The 21,926-nt window shown below is 46.8% G+C and overlaps 1 protein-coding gene across 1 annotated transcript in view; it reads right to left on the bottom strand.

Annotated features, from left to right (window-relative positions):
• Positions 1-21,834, bottom strand: part of LOC104876234 — a 72,794-nt gene extending 50,960 nt beyond the window's left edge. The window contains exons 1-3 of the mRNA XM_010644191.1: positions 21,596-21,834; positions 21,313-21,361; positions 18,391-18,465 (exon numbers count right to left, since the gene is read on the bottom strand). Of these exons, the coding sequence (XP_010642493.1) occupies positions 18,391-18,465; positions 21,313-21,361; positions 21,596-21,609 (138 nt within the window). The 5' untranslated portion in view covers positions 21,610-21,834. The remainder of the gene's footprint in view (positions 1-18,390; positions 18,466-21,312; positions 21,362-21,595) is intronic.
• Between the last annotated feature and the right edge of the window lie 92 nt (positions 21,835-21,926).

Below are 21,926 nucleotides of genomic sequence, written 5' to 3' on the forward strand. Positions count from 1 at the left end.
AAAAAAAAAAAAAAAAAAAAAGGAAAAAAATTGGAGTTTTGCAGGGACCCAAATTCAAACCCCGGTACACAAAAAAAAAAAAAAAAAAATTGGAGCACCTCAAGACCTCATCAGATTCCAGCGGGTGGGCCTGACACAGATCATGACAAAGAGACTCTCTTGGCCCAGTGACTTACTAACTGCTATTCTTGTGATACCTGTTGACAGCTTCAAAAAAGAGAAGAGCTGACCAGGACAGGGATCACTGTTGCCCAGAGACGCTGCTGCAGAATGCACAGCAGGAAGTCTGTCTTCCAGCTACCTGACAGTCAGGCGTCAGGGACCTTGCCCTCACCAAAGATGCGGCTACGTGCCTCTCAGCAGCTGAAGGGAATTATCCCCACTGCCGACTGTTTGTGAGCTGGTGTCCCTTCTACACTCAGGAACACTGCTTCCACACCTAATTTGGACCAGGCTTCGAGGGCAGACACCAGCTGTACAATTGATGTGTCCTCAGGGTCTTGGAATCTTCCCAGCCCTTCTCCCTGATCCAGGGCACACTCAGGTCCCCTCCACTCTCCAATCCACCAATCATTAGTGGGCTCAGCCCAGGGAGGACAAAGGGCCCCTTCCTCAGGGAGCCTCCACCTCTTTGCTTCCTTTTTGGTGACACAGGGTAGCAGAGGACAGGGTACTGGTAGCCCCTGGAACCTTTTTCCATACCCCATCCCCAAGGGTCCCAGGAGGGCATAAGCTGGTGACACTTCACAGCCAGAAGGGGCCCCTGCTTTCTTGTATGGCGTCTGGAGTGGAGTGAGCAGGAAGCCCTGGCTATCAGATGAGGGACAGGCAGAGGGCAAGAGGACTAAAGATGCCGCTGACTACTGATTCCTAACACCCCACCACAGAATTTTTGCCAAGGGGGTTTGTTTGGCCTCCCAATCTTTGCCTCGTCTACAAGAAGCTAGAAGCAGTCTCTGTCTAATATTATATCTGCCAAGTAAAGGGCAAGACCTAGCTAGAGAAAACATTGATCCTGATGCTTCCCAAGCCAAAGGGTCCTCACCCATCCTTCCCCCACACATTCCTAGCCCCATGCCACAGGGAACTTGGCTACAGCACCTGGAAGTTCCTTAAAATGGCAAAACATGTTCAATTTTGATTCTGTGTAACAAGTCACCACAAGTTCTGCAGCTTAAAACAGCACCCACTTCTTATTATCTGACGCTTTGGTGACCCAGGAATCCCACCTCCACACAGTACCTCACTAGGCTGCAAGCAAGGAATCAGCCAAGGTGGGATTTGTCTAAGGCTCAGAGTCCTCTCAAAGCCCACATGGTCATTGGCAAAATTCATCTTCATGCATTTGCAGGACTCCTAGCCACTGGCTTCCTCAAAGACAGCCGGGAAGTCTCTTAAGAACCTCTCTGAGAATCTAGCCTGCTCGCATCATACCCACCTGGATAATCACTCTTTTGATTAACTCAAAAAAAAACTGATTAAGGCCCCTTAACATCTCCAAAATCCCTCCAAAGTTCCCATATTTCATTGGCTGGGAGCAAGCTGCCCTCCCCCCAGGGAAGAGGAACATGCTCGAGGTATGTATATTTCAGGGGGCTCATCTTAGAATCCTGCCTTTCACACGTAGGTCCTTGATAGGGCTCTAGTGGCCAGAGGATTGCACCAGCCTCCACAGAGGGGAACTGGGGAACAGGGCGTGGGACCCTGGCTTGGGTCTCCAGAATGGGCCCAGAATCACTGTACAACCCAGGGGCAGAAGAAGAGATGTATGAGCGCACATGGGGTTCAGGCTCCCCTCTTTCAAGTTCATCACCACTGAGTTTCTGTTACTTCAGCGAACATGAAGGTGATGATAAAGATAGTGGTGATGGCGATGGTGACCTCAAAGAATGAGGGAAGAGGAGGAAGGGAATGAAATGCACTGAAATTCATTGCCTAGGACTGCCGTAACAAACCGCCCATGCTGGCTTAAAACCCCCTGAAATGTATAGTCTTATATTTCTAAAGAATAGCAGTCCAAAAATCAAGGAATCAGCAAGGCCGCCCTCCCTCTGAAGGCTGTACAGAGTCCCTCCTTTCCTGTTTCCAGCTCCTTGTGGTTGCCAGCACCTTTGCTTTTCCTTGGCTTCCAGATACATCACTCCAGTCCTCCGTCCAATCCATGGCCTTCTACCCTGTCTCTGTGACTCCGTGTGTCCTCTCCTCTTCTTGTGATACAGACATTGGATTAATCCATAGGGCCACCCTATTCCAGGATTCATTCTACCCAATTACATCTGCAATGACCTGATTTCCAAATAAAAGGTGCCAGGGCCTAGGATTTCAACACGTCATTTTAGAAGAGATGCAATTCAACCCATAACAGTACGATAGCACGTAAGTGAGCCACCTCAAACTGTGCCATTAGAATAAGCTCTCTCTCCCACTCTTTTTCTTTCCATTCCTCCTTCTTAAAATGAGCACAAAATTCCCGAATGGCTCTCACTGGGCCATTTTGCTTCTGAGACTAAATCACAGTGGCCAGGGTGGTAGACTGACGCTGAATGCCTGGACTGGGACCATGTGATACCCCTAGGACTGGTGGAGTGGCCAGTCCCACACAAATCAGTGGGCTGAGACTGGGGGGGGGCAGTGATTCAGCAGGGGAAAATTAGGGAAGGAGCAACGGAAGAGGGCCTGAGACAACTACAGCATGTCTACCATACTAGCCACGGCCCTGATGGCGTTCAGACTGGGGCTGCAGACCCTGTCTCAGTACCCAGCCCTAACCCCATCCATGAGCTGCCCCCCACATACAGGCTCCCAATGAACTTAGAGACCCCACATGCATCAACTACCTGTTGGCACTGTCCCTCTGGTCCTCCTGAACTCCACCACAGTGCCCTTTAGACCTCACTGCAAGGAACAGGAGTCCATTCTGGTGGTTTAAGTCACTCGGTGCCCTCCCTCTCTGTGCTCCTCTCTGTACTTACTGAGCCATCGCTGCTGATGACAATGCAACATTTTGCAGTCTCAGTTTTTATTGCAAGGTGATTAAGGACCAGGGAGATTAAGTTATGCCTGAAACTAACAAAATCCCATTGAGCAAATGGTGTGCAGATGGAAGGTGTTAGATAGCTGCCTGTATTCTCCCCGCAATGAGTCAGTTGGAAATAAGCTAACAACACCATGTTTCAGACAAAAGCTACTAGATATATAATCTATGATTAGACAATTTTTTGAGGTTAACCCAAAGTTCTCGGATGACCCTTCAGATTAAGTCAGGAGCTCATCACCTTGGCACTGTTGATGTTTGTGGCCAGATCACTTTGTCTTAGCAAGACAGCCCAGTGTATTGAGGGATGGTTGGCAGCCTCTGGTCTCCTCCTGCTAGATGGCAGGAGCACCCATCCAGATTCTCCAGGACACTCTCCTCATCATGACCTCCTCAACTTCACTGCATCTGCAAAGACCCCTTTCACCAATAAGGCAACACGAGGAGGTTCCAGGGGTGAGACTACAGACATGTCATTTTGGGGAAGGGAGCGCCATTCAGCCCACTCACTGGTAAGACAGAAACATGGAGTAGGAAGAAATGCAGACAAAGCAGAGACCCAGCACCTGTGACAGTGGCCCCACAGTAGGCCCAGGGTAGGACTGTGTCCTAAGAGTTCCCAAATGGAAAGCAACTGCAGCCATCCACAGGCAGACCCAGAGGAGAAAGCACTGTTGTTCCTGGCAAAGATTAAGAGCAGAGGCAGAAGGAGAAAGCCCACCCCCTATCAGCCTGCCCTGAGGGACTGAGCCCATGCTGTAAGGCCATTATCACATCTTGTTCAAGGATTAAATGATTTATTGATGGCCTTAATTTAAAAACACCAAAAAGGAAGCATCAGCACTTTTCATTGGTACTCACATATGAGCAAGAACAGTGTGGGAAATGGACACTTTAAGGTTTTATTTTCTCCGCCCAGAAAAGGGCCGCCATCGTGGGACACTAGAGTTGGGGAGAAGCCTCATACCTACAGCAGGAGTTGCTGAGGTTTTAAATTTCACCTGGGAAACTGAGACACCCCGCCTCATCTCAAGCACTTTTATTTTGTTGTGGGTCCAGGTGACACAAGCAGATGAGCATCTGGTTGTGAGAATCTGAAAGAAAAAGAGGTAATTCTACAACAGGCTTCAGAGGAAAAGAAAAATCTGAGACTACAGGGGTCTCTGTCCATTTTCTATTGCTATAGCTGAACACCAGACTGTGTAGTTTATAAAGATTATAGTTTAGCTCAGGGTTCTGGAGACCAGGAAGACCTAGAACCTGGTGTAAAACTCTGCTCAGGCATGGTAGAGGGTGTCACTTGGTGAGACAGAGCAACTGTGCCAAAGAAAGCTCCGCTGTGCAACACAGCCACTCCCATGACAAGTTATCGATCCATTCATCCATGAGGATTATGCCTTCCTGACCCATCACCTCCCAAAGGTCCTACTTCCTACCGTTAACCTGTGAACCGCAAGGCTGTTTTCCACACATGAATTCTGTGGGGTGGGAGGGGGCATACACTCAGATCACAGCCAAGAAGATGAGAACAAGCCTTGAGCTCCCACCCAGGATACTCCATTCTCATTATCACCACCGAAGGAGAAAAGACCCTCAGCGTTCTTGGGCAAGATGCCTGGCTCTCATCTTAGTTTAAGATTCAGAACTAAAATGTTCAAGCCACCTACCAATGGCCACCATACAACCACCCAGTGCTTCCACTTCTTTTCAAGCACATAGTGCTTGAGAGGCTTGGATAACCAACAACCCACCATCAACAGGCATAAGCAAGTGCAGGCTGCATGGTCCTTCCCGTGGGGTAATTGACAATGAGCTACCAGGGCAGGATGGTATTAATTCACCTCTATCTGCTTCCACCCAAGCAGGAGGCTTCCTGCTTTTAATCCTAACAAATCACAGCAAACATTTACTCTTAACTTCCAACCAGGCCACAATGTCATTCTCTAGGTGAAACCTCCCCTATCACTTCTTGTCGGCACTCCCTGGTGCTCTGCTCAGTGTCAGTCACCATCCACATCAGAGAACAATGGTTGTAAGAAACAGAAAACCATCTGCAGTAGCTCAAGGGAAAGGATTGCACCATAAGGCTCTACAGACAAATTCATGCACAGAAGAACCAGCTGAGAAGGAATTAGAGAATGGAAACAAGAGTTACAGAAACCAAAATTCTCCTCTTTCTGCCTCCAGAAGCAATGTGATATTATCAGACCTGTGATCTTTCATGTGCCTGCTTCTCCCACGTCACCTGTGGCCCATGGTTTATCCTGGCAGCCAGCCCAGAGCTCACTGCCAGCCAGTTAATCACTGTATCTCTTGGTTCGAGTCAAGATAGATGTAGAGAGAAAAGGACACACAGAGAGATCAGATTTCTGGCCAGTAAATGGCATACAGAGAGGAGAAGGCCTACATTTCAATACGAAGCACCTCCACCCCCCAGACTTGTGTGCTGAGGGCTTGATCCTCCTCAGTGTGTATTACTGAGAGGTGGGGCCTAGAGACACGACTACATCATGATCGCTTCAGCAATGAATTAATCCACCGAGGAGATGATAGCTGAGTAGGCTGTTAGGAAGTGGGCCCCAGTTAGATGCAGTAGACTGCTGGAGGCTGTGCCTTTGAAGGGAACACCTTGTCCCCAGCCCCCTCCTCTCTCTCTCTCTCTCTGGTTCTTCCCCTGTGCTCTGCCTCCTGGGTACCATGGGGTAAGCAACTTTCTTCCACCGTACCCTTGAGCCATAATATTTCTGCCTTAGAGTCGGCTCACCATGGACTGAAACCTCTCAAACTGTAAGCCAAAAATAAATGTTTTGTCCTTTAAGTTGTATGTATCGGGTATTTTGTCCGAGCAACAGCAAGGACCTATGAGCAGGGAAATTGTCACAGAGGAGCAGTGTCGCTCTGGAAACATAAGACGTCCCCCAGGCTCATGCTCTCTAGGTTCAACTCTTTATCTCTCCCTTGCCCCCAGAATTGTGAATATCATGCCACAATCTAGGAAGTGAACTGGGTCAAAATATTTGAGGAAAGAAACAGATAGGAAGGGGTTCAATTCCACTCCGGATTTCATGGTTTCCTAAATTCACTTGGAAAGTATGCAAATAAATGAATGTCAGTCCCTGAAAATCAAGAGAGAGGAGTGGAGTCCCGCTGGATTTGCTTCCAGACCTACGCTGCTCAACTGGAGGAATTTCCCTGCCTTCCACCTCACTGTGACTGCCAGGGTGTGGGAGTGTGCATTGTACCTGATTAAAACATCACCCGCAAGCAGTGGGGATCACACGTACTAAGAAAGCTCATCCAGCTTCCTGTTTAACCTGCAGAATTACCTGCATCACCAGATTTCAATGTAAATAGATGTAGAAATAGATAACAGACTCTCCGAATGATTAGGTCAGAAAAGCCCTGGCAAATCGCTAACCCCATCATGTGACAGAGGGCTAAACTGGCCTCCAAATATGTGTGAAGGACCCCTGCCCCATGAACCAGCAGTTTTGACATTTCAGGAGACACTAAAACTCCCTAGGGAACCTGTCAAAATCCAACCTCCTGGACCCCACCCCAGAGATGTGGTTGTGGCCAGGGCTGCCTAAGGACCAGGATCTATGTCTTGAATAAACCACTGCACTGATTCAAAAGCCAGTGGTAGAAAACACCAGTGAGAAACACTAGAACGCATGAAATGCAAATAGCAAGAGTTTGTAATCTGGGGGTGATTTGCTCTTTGCAGAGCAGGAAGAATCACATAGAACAGAACCCAAGATGTTGCAGGCAGGCAGGCAAGCAAGCAAGCAAGCAAGCAAGCAAGCAAGAAAGAAAGAAAGAAAGAAAGAAAGAAAGAAAGAAAGAAAGAGTAAAGCAAGCTGTCCCCGGGGTGAATTATGTCTGTGCTTCCATTTTCCTTCATATAGTCCTGTGACCTGGCTTAGCCATCAGGGGCCATGGACATTGTCACAACCAGAGGGCTTGCTATTGATTTCAGAGGCTCCCATTATTCATTTGTAAAGCACACAAGCTTCTCACCCATTCTGGCCTCTACCTGCCCTAGCAAAAGACAGTGCGTCTCTCACGGTGCCCAACTCCCTCTGAGAGGCAGCACCGCGCAGGGCTAAGAGAACAGGCTGCAGAGGCTCAACCGCCTGAGCTGACAGGGAAGCCCAAGCCCAAACCGATGTGCCGTACTACTTCCCATCCACCAAGTCGGCCATGAGAACTTGTTAAAATAAACAGGAACAGTGAAGAGGGGGAGCAACTGGAACCCACGGACATTGGCAATGGAAATAGGGAGTGGCACACACGTTCAGAGAGAGACTGGCAGTTCCTCCAAAGGTTAGATGTAGAGGCACCCAGTGATCTGGTGACTCTGCTCCCTGGAACATCCACCCAAGTTAAAAACAAACATTTGCACAGGTAGTTGCACATTCATAGTGACATTATCAACAACTGCCAAGTAGCAGGGCGGGCTGGCGCACACCTGTGATCTCAGCACTCGGGAGACTGAGGCAGGAGGATTACCATGAGTTCAAGACCAGCCTGGGCTACATAGCAAGACCCTGTCTCAAAACCCCCCAAAGGGCTGGGGATTTAGCTCAGTGGTTCTGCTGCCTGCCTCGCAAGCACAAGGTCACGAGTTCAATCATTTACACCAAAACAAAAACAAAAAAACCTTAAAAAAAAAAAAACTGCCAAAAGACAGAAACATCCAAATATCCTTCAAGAGATAAATCAATAAACAGTTCCATACAATGGAATATTCAGTCATAAGATAAAACACAGAAACATCCTACAATGTGGACAAATCTTAAAAATATCCTTTTTAAAAGTCCCAAAAGGTCACAAATTGTGTCGTTCCGCTTGTATGAAATATCAAGAACAAGTAGATCCATACACACAGAAAGAAAATCAGTGGCCTCAAGGTCCAGGGGAGGGGGACCAGGAGTGACAAAAGGGTGCAAGGGCTCCTTCTAGAGCGCTGCAAATGTTCTGGAATGAGGAAGGAGACGGGATTGCTCAGTGCTGTGAATATACTTAATGTCACTTAACAGCATAATTCATGGTTAATGATTAAGCTTGTGCTATATGAACGTTCCCTGAACTTTTTAAAGCATGGCCATTGCTTTTTGGTAACCATGCTTTTAGGTTCAGAAGAGCTGGGTTCAAAGCCCAGTCTGCCTCATGAGACGCTCTGTCACAGTCGCCCACAAGGAGGGACATAATCATACCCCCCTTGCTTAGTTACAGGAGGATTACATGAGTCAGTGTCTCCAAAGCACATGGGAAAGGTACTAGAAGACACATGATGTTAATGTGCACCATGATTCCATTACCAAACCCCACCCCGAGGTGGACGAGGAGCTTGCTCTAGTTCACAGGGCAAGCTCAGAGCCAATCTGGGCCAGCACCCAGACCTTTCAGATTCTAGGTCGGAGTTCTTCCCGTCAATGGCCTCGTTTGATCACTGAGCAGGAGTCTAGACACCCCAAGGCCCCAATCGCCAGCACAACCCACAGTGGGCCCGTAAAGGTTGGCCAAACCGACAACAGAGACAACAGCACAAGAACAATTTGGCTTCTTCACAATTGAAATCTGTGCCCTCTCTCGGGAGCCCTTTACTCAAGGAGCCTGACCCCTTGAAAAGCTTTCTCTTGTGGGTTCCCTTGACCGAGAATGCCCTGCCTCAGCTTATCTTGGACACAATGAGACATAGTCACTGTCTTCTCATGATTAGCTGGGTCCTCAGAGGCTTCTTCTCCAAAGGAGGGAGAGGTGGACACTCCACTCACCCTCACGCTGGCCCATGCGGACACCTTCCCTTCATTGGGTTCATTTTCCTCCCTAACTATTGGATTCTCGATTCTTTCCTCCTCCATCACATTTTTAAATTTTCAAGCTCAGATCATACATATCAATTCTGTCCTCCCAAGAAAATAACACTTACAACAGGCCAGGCACTGGTTTACATGTATTCATTTATAACAACTCAAGTAGGTGCTACGATTGTGCCCATGTAGCAAATGAATAAACCAAGGTAGAGCGGTGCTATGACTTCTCAAAGCCACACAGCTAGTAGGAGGCAGAGCTGGGACTTGAACTCACTCTAGATTCAGCAGCTGGCAGCCCTTAACCACACCATAACATTACTTCCGTGGCTGAAACACTAGCCCCAGGTTTGAGAGGGCACTTGTGCTTGCCCCAGGGGCTAGGGAGGCCTGGGTAAGCTTCCTTTACTCACTATTCAAAGCCCAGGGCTATGATCTCCTGCTGTGGTAGTTGTTCCTTGGTGTGAGGCTACTGACAGGGATCATCTCTCTCCTGTCATTCCTCTGATCCTTAGTTTTTGTCTTACTGCTGTCCTTCGTAGGAATCGGTTTCCTTCTGCTCATTCATAATCGGAGTGCTTTTCCTCTTGGCTGAATATGACACCCACTCAGCAAGTGAACATCACATTGTTCACCCTTGTTTGGCCACTGGCGGTTTCTGACGTGGGGCACGGCCACCAGCTGGCTCCCCACGGAAGTGTCAGGAAAGCCGTGCAGAGGGAGCAAAGCCGCAGCGCCCACAAACAGGGCTCCAGGCAGGCAGCCCAGGGCCTTCCGGGGCAGAGCCACATGGCCAGGCTTGGCAGAGGGATCTCCACAGAGGTCCATGGGATTTGAGATGCCCTGGCGAGAGACGTGTAAAAGACGAGGCTCCTGGCTGCCCTCATGCCCATTACTCACAGCCCTGGTTGTCCCCACATTCCCACAGGACTGCACTTACAGCCTGGGTGTAAAGAGAGATGGTGCATTTGGAGCAAACTTGGGTTTTCAGTGAGTATCCTCAGTCAGTAGACACAATCAGTGGCTCATCCTAATAGGAGTCCAAGCCATGTCTGTATTAGGCAAGCTGGATGCTCTAATAGCGACCTGACCTTGAAAAGGGCTGGTGTGGGGGACGCAGAATCTTGGCCAATTGGCTTCCGTTGTGGACCACGGCAGCATCGTTATTTCAGTCATATTAAAGGTTATGCCTCAGCCTCACACAGTCCACCTGCTAGCAAGTGCTTGAGGTCAAGATGGATCTCGCGGCGATAGGAGTGAGGTGGCCGCCCTCTACCAAGCCTGGCCATGTGGCTCTGCCCTGGAAGGCCCTGGGCCGCCTGCCTGGAGCCCTGTTTGTGGGAACTGCGGCTTTGCTCCCTATGCACGGCTTTCCTGACACTTCCGTGGGGAGCCAGGAGGTGGCCGTGCCCCACATCAGAAACCGCCAGTGGCCAAACAAGGGGGAACAATGCGATGTTCACTTGCTGAGTGGGTGTCATATGTTGCACAAAAAGCAAGGGGAACCAAGCTTAGCTTCAGTTTTCAGATATATGGAGTCTATCTCTTCCCACCCTTGATTCCCTAGAAGAAATAGCTAACTCTTTCCCTTAACCACACCTACTTCCCACACATACATGAACTGTTCGTGGGCCTCACTGAAACATATGTGCCTTGTGACATGAATTCTGTCACCCACGGGAGGAAACCAGGCAAAAATGCAAAGCTAGAGTCAAACCTTCCACAGATTACTGGTTCTGAAGAGTACGATGGACTCTGGGTAAGAGCTAGGATTTGCCTGTACAAGCGCCAGCCCTTGTCTTAAAGAAGCAACTGAAGAATAATGGCTTCACCGATGCAGCCCTACACTAAGGAGGAATAATGAACCTAATAAAACAAGTGATTTTCCAATTGCTATTGCTGCTGGAAACACTGATTATGCTAATTAAAGGGTAGAATAGTAAATACCCACTCTTTTGCATCCAAATAAGTGCTCAGATTATTTCTCAGAAGTATTTGTTGGAAAATAGCACTTTTGATTATCATGACTCCCAAATAAACAGTCAAGTGTAGTGTCCGCCTGATTCTCTCTGGAGTTCAGTGCACACAACAGCAGAGTTCCTAAAATTCCTGTGAGATCAAATAAGAAAAAAAATCATAGTTTCCTAAGACACAGCTTGGGAGAAGCTGTGAGATGAGAACAAACCGTAAGGAAACAACTTCAAGCTAGGAGCATCTGTAATTTAATGCAAGCATCAGGAACTAAACTGGATTTCAGAACCACCTAAGTCCCTAGTAATGTCAATGTCAATGTCAGCTGACTTGAAATAATAAAATAGGCAATTGTACACAATGTTAGAAGTTTCTTTCTTCTAGTCAATTCCATAGTAGGGCAAAGTGAATTTATGCGTAAGTTAAACCAAGTACCACTGCTAAGAACTGAGAATTACGGCTAATGCCAATCAGAAATGCAATAATAAATATTAGAGAATTTGCAAGTTAAAGCAACCATAGCAATTCTGTTATCGGAAAGGAAAATATGTTACTTGTAGAGGTTACAAATAAGCTACTAGAACCCAAAAGAAAATAAATTTTGTAACTATTTCCCTAGGTTCATTAGGAATGAGAACAGAATGAGTTTTCCACTCCAAAAGAAGATGAGATCTGTGTGCATTTGACTGTGTTTGACCCATGCTCTGAGCTAGGCCTGACCTGGTTCCCAGGACAGGAGCCCTGGAGCTCACATTCTTAAAAAAATAAAAAGAAAAAGAACTAGATAAACAAGTAAACAAATTAAGACCATCTTAGGTTGAAGGACATGCTTCAGAATAAAATAAAACTGGATCCCGTCAGACAAAATGACTGCTGGGGCAGGACAGACAGTATCTTACCTGCCTGCTCATAGCCTTCCTAAAGATGGAAAGCCCCCCATTACCTGTAGAATCAACTCTTTGTAGTTCAAAAACATTTGGAAAAAGAACAACTGCACATGTACTGAACATGTACAGATTTCTTTCTTGTCATTATTCCCTGCTGTGACTTGCATCTATCTAGATGTCCTCACAAAGCCTCGTGTGGTCAGATGCGGGGCTCTTCAGAGATGGCTGGATCTAGGGTGTGTTATACCAGGATCAAGAGTGTGTAATGACTAAATTAGTCCACTGATTGGTCTAGCATAGTTCTGAATGTGGCCAATGGAAAGGCCAATGCTGAGTGTGGGTGGCACCACCCAAAAGGCTGATGACCTGGATGAGGTAAAAGGGGAAAGGCAGGCTTGCTGCTGCTCCTCACTGCTTCACTGTCTCCTGCCTGCTTTGCCATGGACTGTTTCTCCTCTGTGCTGCTCCTCTGCCATGACTCCCTGCTTGGAGCCAATCAGCTACGGACTGAAACCTCTACAAACTGTGAGGTGAAATAAACTCTCCTTTAACTTTGGGTGTTGGGTATTTTGTCTGAGTGATGAGAAAAGTAACTAAGATGTCTTCTAAACAGTATAGTTTAGCAGCTACTTACAAACAGGTACATCATATTAGGTATTGCAAGTAATTTAGAGATTACTTAAAGGATAGGGGAGGGCTGCATAGGTTACATGCAAATACATCACCTTCTGTGCAAGGGACTGAAGTATCAATAGGTTTGGAACCAATCCTCAGACACAAAGGGGCAACTGTTATTTATGATTAAGATGTCAGCCTTAGGTCAAGTATCTAAAAGCAGAGCCTGGGGCAGGGATCCCAGGCGTTAAATTTCAAGGGCAAGCTCTCAGGAGGTGGATGTCAGGAAGTAGGACCAGATGGGGGGAAGGAGCTGAGGGAGCTGCGGTCCCTGCTGAAGACCACTCCCCTCTGATCACACAGGGGCTCCTGAGCATGAACAGCACCACCCTGTTATCCCACCCCCAGCCAAGGAGCTGGCCTTTTGTCCCACTATGTCGGTCAGTCACTGGTCACCTGCTACTGGGGTGCTGCCATTTTCATACAGTACTCCCTTGTCACCTGTTCCCCAAACCAGATGGTCATAGTCCCACCACCACAACCCCTACTCCTTGGTCCACTCATACAAATGAACATCCAAATCCAGGTGAAAAGGGAAGTAACCCACAACAGCTCTCAAATGAAGGCTCAGCTCAGGAAAGTACAGTATTTATATCCCTAGCAAACAAGTCACTCATTCACGGAACCAGAGTCTCCACTGTGCACCAGGGCCTGGTTGCAGAACTGCTTTGCAACAAGGTAACCTGCTAAATGGGGTATATGTACCCCCACGGTTAACTCAGTGGTAAGAATACACCCCCTTTTTTTCTTTCTCTGACAGCTTTACCCAAAATCACCCAATCAGCATGTTTCTGCCAATCAGTAAGTTACTTAAGGATATTTTCATGATGTTACAATCACTTCTATTGTCAATACAACCTCATTTCTGGTCTGAAAACTTGGTCCTACTCATTGTAAAACCTTAATCTCATATCCAATTCCAAATTCTCCTCCCGCCTCACTTTCCTCCCCAGCATCCTGGTCACAGACTCTCTAGAGGCCCAGAAGTCTATAGTAGGAGTCGTATTGGAATCTTCTCTTCCCTGCACACCTACCCTACTCTGTTCTCTGCTTTACCTCCTGGGGGTGACAGACATATGTCCCCTATGGCAGCCTGTGGGGCTCTTTCCTTGTTGGCTATCATCTGCTGTCATATCTTGCTGTCCATGACCTGTCATCAGGGCAAAGGTCACCAGGCCTCACTGACCAAGGTCTAAGTCCCGAGCAGTGACCCTGGTCCCTGATGATGCCTTGCAGGATCCTGCCATGTTTCATGGCTATCTGCAACGCACTTTGGATGCAGAGACCCAGTGTCCCATGCTGTTGACATTTCTACCTGGACTGAAGCTCCCACCCTGGTCTTCCCTCTCTGGGAACTGCAGGCATGTCACAGTCCTATCTCCAACACCTCTCAGGAAACAGAAACTACAGCAACCAACCCTACCTCTGCTCACTGAAGCACAACACCTCACTCAGAGTAGGACCCAGAAAAGCTGCACTCGGCAAACATGCACTGATGGGCTTCAGAACATGCCAGGGGGCAGTCACCCCACCTCAGATCCTGGGGTGATATCAACCTGTTCTGAAACATGGAGCAAGGGCAGGCACATGGGTGGACCTACGTGGAGGGCAGGCATGGACCAAGCCTCCAGGCAAGTCAGAGTGCTCTTGCCCAGCAAAGTAGAGAGTGGTTCTGGGTGGGTTCTGTGGTTGGGCTGGGTCCCCCACTCCCAATGGTGCCTGTGCTAGAAGCTTGGTCCCCAGCACGGCAGTGTTGAGAAGAGATGATCCTTCCAGAGGTGTGGCCTATTGAGAAGTGATCTGGCTGTACAGAGTACTGCCTGGAAATGGACTAATTCTGGGCTCCCTTGGTCCACAGGTGAATTGTTACAAGAGAAAGCCTGGCCACTCCTCACTCTCTGACCTCCTGTCCTTCCATGCGATCCTCTTCTACAAACACTCCCATCATGACTTCCTCCCACCATGCTGTGATACAGTCAGGGGAGCCCTTGCCAGGACCAGAACCACGCTCTTTGACTTTGAGCCTCCAAAACTGTGAGCTAAGTAAATCTCTTCTCCAGCCTTGAGTATCTTATTAGAGCAACAGAAAGCAGACTAAGACATCAAGGAAACACGTTAATGCAGAGAAGACTTGAGGTAGCTTGCCCTACCTGGGAGCAAAGAAAAGAATGCTTGCTGCCTGCAGGTTTTCTTAAAGTTGTCTGCTTTAATACACTCAAAGATCCCTTCAACTTTTCAGCATTTGACAGATAGAAATGCCAAGGCACTAAAAGATTTAAAAACTCAGCATTACCAACTTAGACACTACCACTTTCTGCCATTCTTAAAGAACCCTCTTTTGCCATCTCTGAAGCTGGAAGGCATTCTGTGGTCACTGGAGCGTCATGGTTTCTTTGGCAGCATTTTTCCTGAGTAGCACATTGAATAATAGTACTTCTGGCAATGAACAGTTTTAGATTCTCTGAGAAACTGGTGAAACTAGGAATCAAATCCAACGCAGTCTGACTCCAAAGAATATATATTTTCTATGCCTCTGAACTGGGCATGAGGACAAGAAGGGTTCTTCTTATTTCAAGAAAGATAGGAGAAATGGCCCTAATAGAATTTCCTTCTTGCTCTTGTCAGGCAAGAAAATGGTGTCATTCCACTATCCCGGGGGGAGATGTCACATACAAAAATGAGTCCGTGCAGCAGTCTCTGGTGGAATCCTATACACACCCGGACAGCAAGAAGACAGGATGGAAGGAGAACACTGATATCATCATGAACTGGTTTGCTCAGGAAAATTGTGACTTGTGACTCTCACTATGGGGAGCCAGATAACATGGGACACCAACTCAGGACTGAGACAGAGTAATGCAGAAGTTTTAAACTTTCAGGCCTTCAAGGCTTAAAAATTCTCACAGGCCCTGATTTTGTTCCTATTTACCCAGAAACAGGCAAATCCACAACCTCTCCCAATGAGTGATACTTTAAGCCACCACAAAATATATATACGTATATCCTGTTAGCTCTAATATTCACAGTAGTATTCTGTTATGTCCTCTCTGTCAGCCTTTAAAATGTATCTGGTTAGCCTCAAACTTCAAAGTAAATCTTGATATGTCCTCTCTGTTAGCCTTGAAAATGTATCCGGTAAGCCTCAACAGTTAACAACATGTATCCTGTTCTGTTTTGCTATGTGATGTACTGTTCCTAAAGACAGCTCCAACCTCAAGCCAGTTACATTACCACTCATCCCAAGCTCACCCCAACTTAAACTACTGTATAAAATTCACCCTTTTATTTCAGGGCCCAGTTCTTCACGGAGTACCTAGCTCCACTGGGCCAGCCAGTCAAATAAAGCTTTCTTCCATCTTTTTTGAGAGGGTTTGTCTTTCCCAGTCCAGATTTCCTACATCAAGACAACAGAAAGGTGATGATTCAGTAAATACACAGGACTCTCGGGTACCAGCTGGCAGTCAGTCATCTAGAGACACAGCTTAATAGGGCACCTGACTTCCTCCCATTAGGCCCCACTTCTTAAAGGGTCCACCACCTTCCAATAATGCCACCTGCTGGAGACCAAGCCTTCAATACAGGCATACTCGGGGGAATGCAAGATTCAAACTTGTAGCAGTGCTCACTGAATATCCTTCACCAGGTTCCCGTCCTCCTGCCTGCTTTGATGTGAAGGGGAAATGGACCTTGCTTGTGTCTCCTCAGGAGCATGAGGCCATCCTTAGGGCACTGACTTAGAGGGGCCGTCCAGTGGCCTCAAAGGTGCGTGTGTGTGTGTGTGTGTGTGTGTGTGTGTGTGTCTGTCTGTCTTTCTGTCCGTCCATCTGTCCATCCGTCTGTGTTACTGGGAATTAGCCTGAGCTTCATCCCCAGCCTCTTTTTTAGTTTTTTTAAGACAGGATCTCACTAAATGACCAAGTTGTCCAGGCTGGGCTTGAACTCAGATCCTCTTGCCTCAGGCTCCCAGAGTGTAGCGATTAGAGGCAGGTACCAGCATGCATGGCTCAAGGGCATTGTTTAACCAGCTAAGAGAGCCCATGCTAAGAAGAGAGTACCTTCTGTACTCACCAGGCAAAATATTAGACCAACTTATCAATGTACAGGGTAGTGGACCCACCCACTGCCCGTCTCAGGTCCCTCCTGCCCCAGGTGCCACCCATGGGGAGCCAGTCCACTCCTCGAGCTTTCCCCACCCAGATGCCACTTGTGGGACCCTCAAACTACTTTGTTCTCCCTGACCCAGGTGGGAATGAGAATGAATAACAAAGAGACACGGGGTCGTTTACCATATGGGCAGCCAGGAGCTTGTACTTCCAGTAGTCAGTGTCTGGCTAATCTACCTTTATTCACCCAAACACAGGTACAAGCAATCAGAGTAACACAAGATCCATCTGCTTTCCAATGAACCAGAGTCTCAGGCTTCAGTTACCTGAACCAGCACTTGCTACCGATTATACTTAAAGAAGATTTCTCAATCTCTATGCCTCAGTTTCCTTATTTGTAAAACAGAGAAAACAACCCTCGATGCTGCAAAGATTAGACAGCTTACTATGTATTGTAAAGCACACAGAGTCAGGCACGGTCGTGCACGCTTGTAATCCCAGCGCCCTGGGAGGCTGGGACAGGAGGATCCCAAGTTTGAGCCCAGCCTGGGCAATTTAGCAAGACCCTGTCTCAACATTTAAAAAGTGCTGGGGGGCTGGGATTTAGCTCAGTGGTTCCAGCACCGCCTTCACAAGCTCAAGGACCTGAGTTCAATCCCCAGTACCAAAAAAAAAAAGAGCTGGGGATGTAGCTCAGGTTCAATCCCCAGTACCAGAAAGAGGTGAAAAAAAAAAGTATTAAGAACAATCCATGCTTCATAGTAAGTGATATACATTTGCACTTATTATTGTCAGGGTGGTGATTATCTTCTTGTGTTTCTAATGGGACACTTTCTTTATTCTCTTCCTTAAAGATCTTTCATCTCTTGGTATTCTCTGTCACTGCAAAGAGCAGTGTCCTCCAGTTCGTATTTTCACAGAATCTGACAGGCATGATGTTAATTTAGGGACAGTTTTCTTTCAGGAAATTGGAATCTAAAAATGGCTCTTTTAATCATTTTTTTCAGTGAATTATATTTCAACAAAGGAGATCATAGTTTTTAAAATATCTACATGGATACGAAGACCATATTCATAGTTTCTGAGCCAGATTTTAAGAAGAATCATCTGGTGGTAATTTGTAACTGCATCCATATCTGTGCCCGGATGTGTAGGGCACCTCCCCTTCCTGGGGGTGAGCTCCCTGGCAGTCACCAGGGAGATGCTCCTGGACTTTTGCCCCACACCACCAGGTGAGACACAAAAGCAGCCGCCAGAAAAATGTCAGCATAGAAAAATCTTCCCTAAGAAAGAAAAAAAACAAAGAGGGGCCCCTGGAGGGAGGATGAATTCAAATAGAACACTCCTGTTGGACAGAAGGAAGGCACTCTATAGACAAGAGTCAGGAGATAATCCTTCTGGTGCCCAGGAAATTGTTTACAACATGCCCCAAGATGCCCCCTTTTTTTTTGTACTGGAGATCGAACTCAGGACCTTGAGCTTGTGAGGCAGGTAGAGGAATCTCTGAGCTAAATACCCAGCTTGCCCCTTCTTAATAGAGACGTTCAGCCTTCCCTTCAGTCACACAGACTGCTGCCCAACAGCACAGGAGCAAAGCCCTCACTTCCACTCACTGCTGAAAAGAGAGACAGAGGATCTGAAGTGAGACAGCTAATTTGTAAGACTCCAAAATCGTAAATGTGCCATAGGAAGGAAGGGTATCCAGTGCCACTGTTCCCTTTATGTTGTCTGCAAACACTGGCCATCTTTTCTTAAATGCTGTCCAGTGATTTAGCAAAAGTTTAAAGCAAGTTTGCTCAAAAAGATACAAATCTCTTCCCTTCTAATCCACCACCCATGGACTTCCCTATGAACCTATTGGAAGCAGCCCATTTGGCAGAAAACTAAATAAATGAACAATTCACCAAATTGTTGAGGATTGCTTTCTCTTCGAGATTTAGTTTTGCTGCAGTGGTCTCAACATTACCGGTGCCGGAAGCCTGGGAAAGAAAGGTATGTGTCAGTCACTGGTAAGCAGGACATCCCACAAACCGATTTTCAGCAAAATAACTTTTAGTAAATTGGTCATTTAACAGAGTAGCCATTAGGCACATGGGTCATTTGGCGAAGAGGTCATTTAGCAAAATCAGCTTTCAACAACCCAGCCTCTGAGAGTTCTTTGCAGAGAACACTTTCTTGGAGTAAATGTATATTTCATTTCCATAATTAATATTCACTTGTGCCTGGATAGGAAACTTCTCAGGGACCAAGAGCAGCCAGAATAACATCTTACTCATCAGACAATTAAAACTGATTTTTGTAAAACAGGATCAGAGACTCAGAGAGAACCTGCTTTCCATAACACAGGAATTGGACTCAGTGTCATCATAAGAAATCTCGTGGGTCTGTTGCCAATGTGACAAATACAGTTACTCAATAGAAAAAGAAGCCACTGGTCTTTGGACTTCCTGTGGTTGATTAGCATGCATTGAAATCACCCATTGAGACTATGTCCTGTATGCCGCTAGGGGCAGCACTGGGAGAACCCAGCAGCCTGCGGCAGCTTCCTAGCCTAGTGACATGCACATGCCACAGGGCCCAGTGCTCAGATGAGTCCCCAGAGGGGTTTACTAATCTCTTGTTACCATCTTAAAACTCCCGATTCTTTAACAAAGACCTTACATTTTTACTGTGTGCTGAATCCCCAAAATCATGCAGCCAGTTTTGTTTCCCAGGGCTTTGGTAACTAGGTAGCTTACAGCTACAGAAACATGGAGGTGGAAATCTAAAATCAAAGCAGCAACTTTGTTTCTTGTAGCTTCTGATTTCTTTGGCTTGCTTGGCTTGTAGCTGCATTACTCCAGAATCTACCTCCAAGATCACAGGGTCATTTCTTGTGTCTGATTTCACATAGCATGCTCTTCTCTTATAAAGACATCAGACAGCCTGGCATGGTGGGACATGCCTCAGATCACAGCTATGCAGGAAGCTGAGGCAGGAAGATCACAAGTTTGACTCCCAGTACTGCCCTCCCCCCAAAAAAAGACACCAGACAATGGATTTAGGACTTCCTCTAATCTAATATGCTTCATCTTAACTTGATTATATCTTCAAAGACCCTATTTCCACATAAGTTGACATTCCTAGGCACCAAGGGTTAAGAATTCCAGCTCATCTTCTTAGGGTATATAATGCAACACTTAACAACTGACACTGCCACCATCCAAAGTATTATATGGTCCTGGTGCCTCTCCTTCTGTGTGTTAATGGTTAAATCATCAGACGGAGACTTCTGTATTCCATATTACACCCAGACCTGACCACACTTTAACATAACACCTGTCCTGATGGAGGCGGAGTGTGTGTGCTGAACACCAGAAACAGCCTAAGGAAAGTTGGAACTTTACTTAACCTTAAATTCCATTATAGAGTCCACATTTAATGCAATCTATATTTGAACTATAAAATGTTTCTATAAGGTGAAACATGACCTATAAAGGTTTCTAACACCCTGAAGCAACGTTTTAGAAAGAAATCAATTGGTCCTTTTTTACAGAAACCATTAGCCACAGGAGAGATAAAGGAAAAACTTCACTGTACTGATTGAACTACCATGCCTACACCATAATTTCTAAAAGGCAACTATTCCATACAGCTAAAATACATTAGGTTTTTATTGTATTATAGAAAGCCTTCAATCTGGGATTTGAATCTTTCATCTAGGTTGAGTGCATTACTCTCTAACAAGTAGGACCACAAGATAGAATGTCCTATACCTCTGTCCAAATCAACACCAGCTGGACTTATGTCTTATATTTTAGGCAATAATCCTGTCACTAACAACTGAACACACCACACCTGTGAGCTCACAGGACATTAAAATTTCCTTCAGTGCCTTGACCCATCCCGATTCAGATCTAAGACGTGTGACCTCTGTTCCTCCCGAGAGCCCACACTACAAGATAAAGTGTCTTCTGTGTCCAGGTCAGTTCTGTGGTTCATGCAGGGTCATTCCTCAACTGCTGTTCTCTGTGGCATCAGGAAAGGCTGGACCAGTCCAAGTTTATTAATATCTTAGGAGAACATCACATAGTCCTGCTACAACACCAACTGTACATGCCTCTTTGTATCAGGGAGAGATGGTAATTAATAACAAATATGTGAGTTAATAGAAGCCCAGGATTTATGAGTGTATCTAACCCATTTCCATTGGTTTGCATTATCTAGTGCAGGCAGAGAGCTGATCAAAACAGCAAAACCAAGCCCATGCTCCAGCCCCAACTCAGAGCCAGCCTTCCTTAACCCTCAAGGCCCAGCCCTGCGAAGTATCTCAAGTGAATGCCTCAGGATACTGCCACTAAGTGGACTTGTGTACTTCTGAAACTGACAAACTGTTCATTCTATGTAAACCACAGCAATAACCACAGTCCACTGTCTTTATTTAAATCAACAGCATTCAGAGAATAAAAGATGAAATTTGCGGGGATCTGATCTGTGCTCACATGGTTCTACAGAGGAACAACAGAACACTTGCATTCAATTAGAATTAATTTCCCTCTGGTTCTCATAGCTAAGCAGGGTTCAAGTGTTTCTCATCTGACGGAGGTAATGAGATTTAATCTGTCCCCTCGTCTACCTTCTCCAAGCATATTTAACAAATTAGCTCAGGACTCTTCCAAATGGAATTTTCCAAGAGATTTACTAAAAAAAAACACGGTAGACCTGTGCAAATTCCAGGTGCAGCACCGCTAGGTTGCTAGGTGCCCTGCCTTTCGACTCAAGACACACTAACTTTGACTTGAAATAATTGTTTTTCCTCTCTCCCATCTTCCCCAACCCCAACTCACTTCGCCAGCCCCAGGAGTCAATTCCCACTCTTCCTTTGAATTCCTTTTCCTGCAGGATCAAAACAACGACTGGAAGTTGTCTTAGTTCTGTGCACTCGCCTTGACGCCAGCACATACTGCTATGATACTTCATAATGGCTTCTATGCCCACTTCCCCTACGAGGCCCTTAGTCCCTCCCTGGAGGGCAGGAACCAGAACTGCTTTTTCCCAAGTTATAGCCCCAGTGCCCGACAGTGCCAAGCATATAATAGGTATTTAATAAATATATGGTGAATGAAAGACCTGTCCAGTGACATCCAAAGGCTGGGGAAGAAAGGGGGGTGCTCCTTCCAGCCGGGTCCCAGAGGGGTGGTACTGCTGCCCAGACCCCCCCCAAGACCCTCCTCCTCGGCCCAGAACCCACCCACTATCGGCCCCGCCTCTCGATTGGGGGATCCCGCCAAGCCCCTAGACCTAGGTTGGCCCCTCCCCAAATTCCTCCTTCCAAGTGGTAGCCGCGCCTGGCTACGCCCTAATACCCAGTTTATGCCCCTCACCAAGACCCGCCTACTGGGCCCCGCCCCTAGCCTGGCCTTGTCCTCGCCCTAAGCCCCGCCTCGACTCCCATACCACG

The sequence above is a fragment of the Fukomys damarensis genome, unplaced genomic scaffold (genome assembly GCF_012274545.1).
Source record: "Fukomys damarensis isolate Sample0158 unplaced genomic scaffold, DMR_v1.0_HiC HiC_scaffold_34, whole genome shotgun sequence".
Lineage (NCBI taxonomy): Eukaryota > Metazoa > Chordata > Mammalia > Rodentia > Bathyergidae > Fukomys > Fukomys damarensis.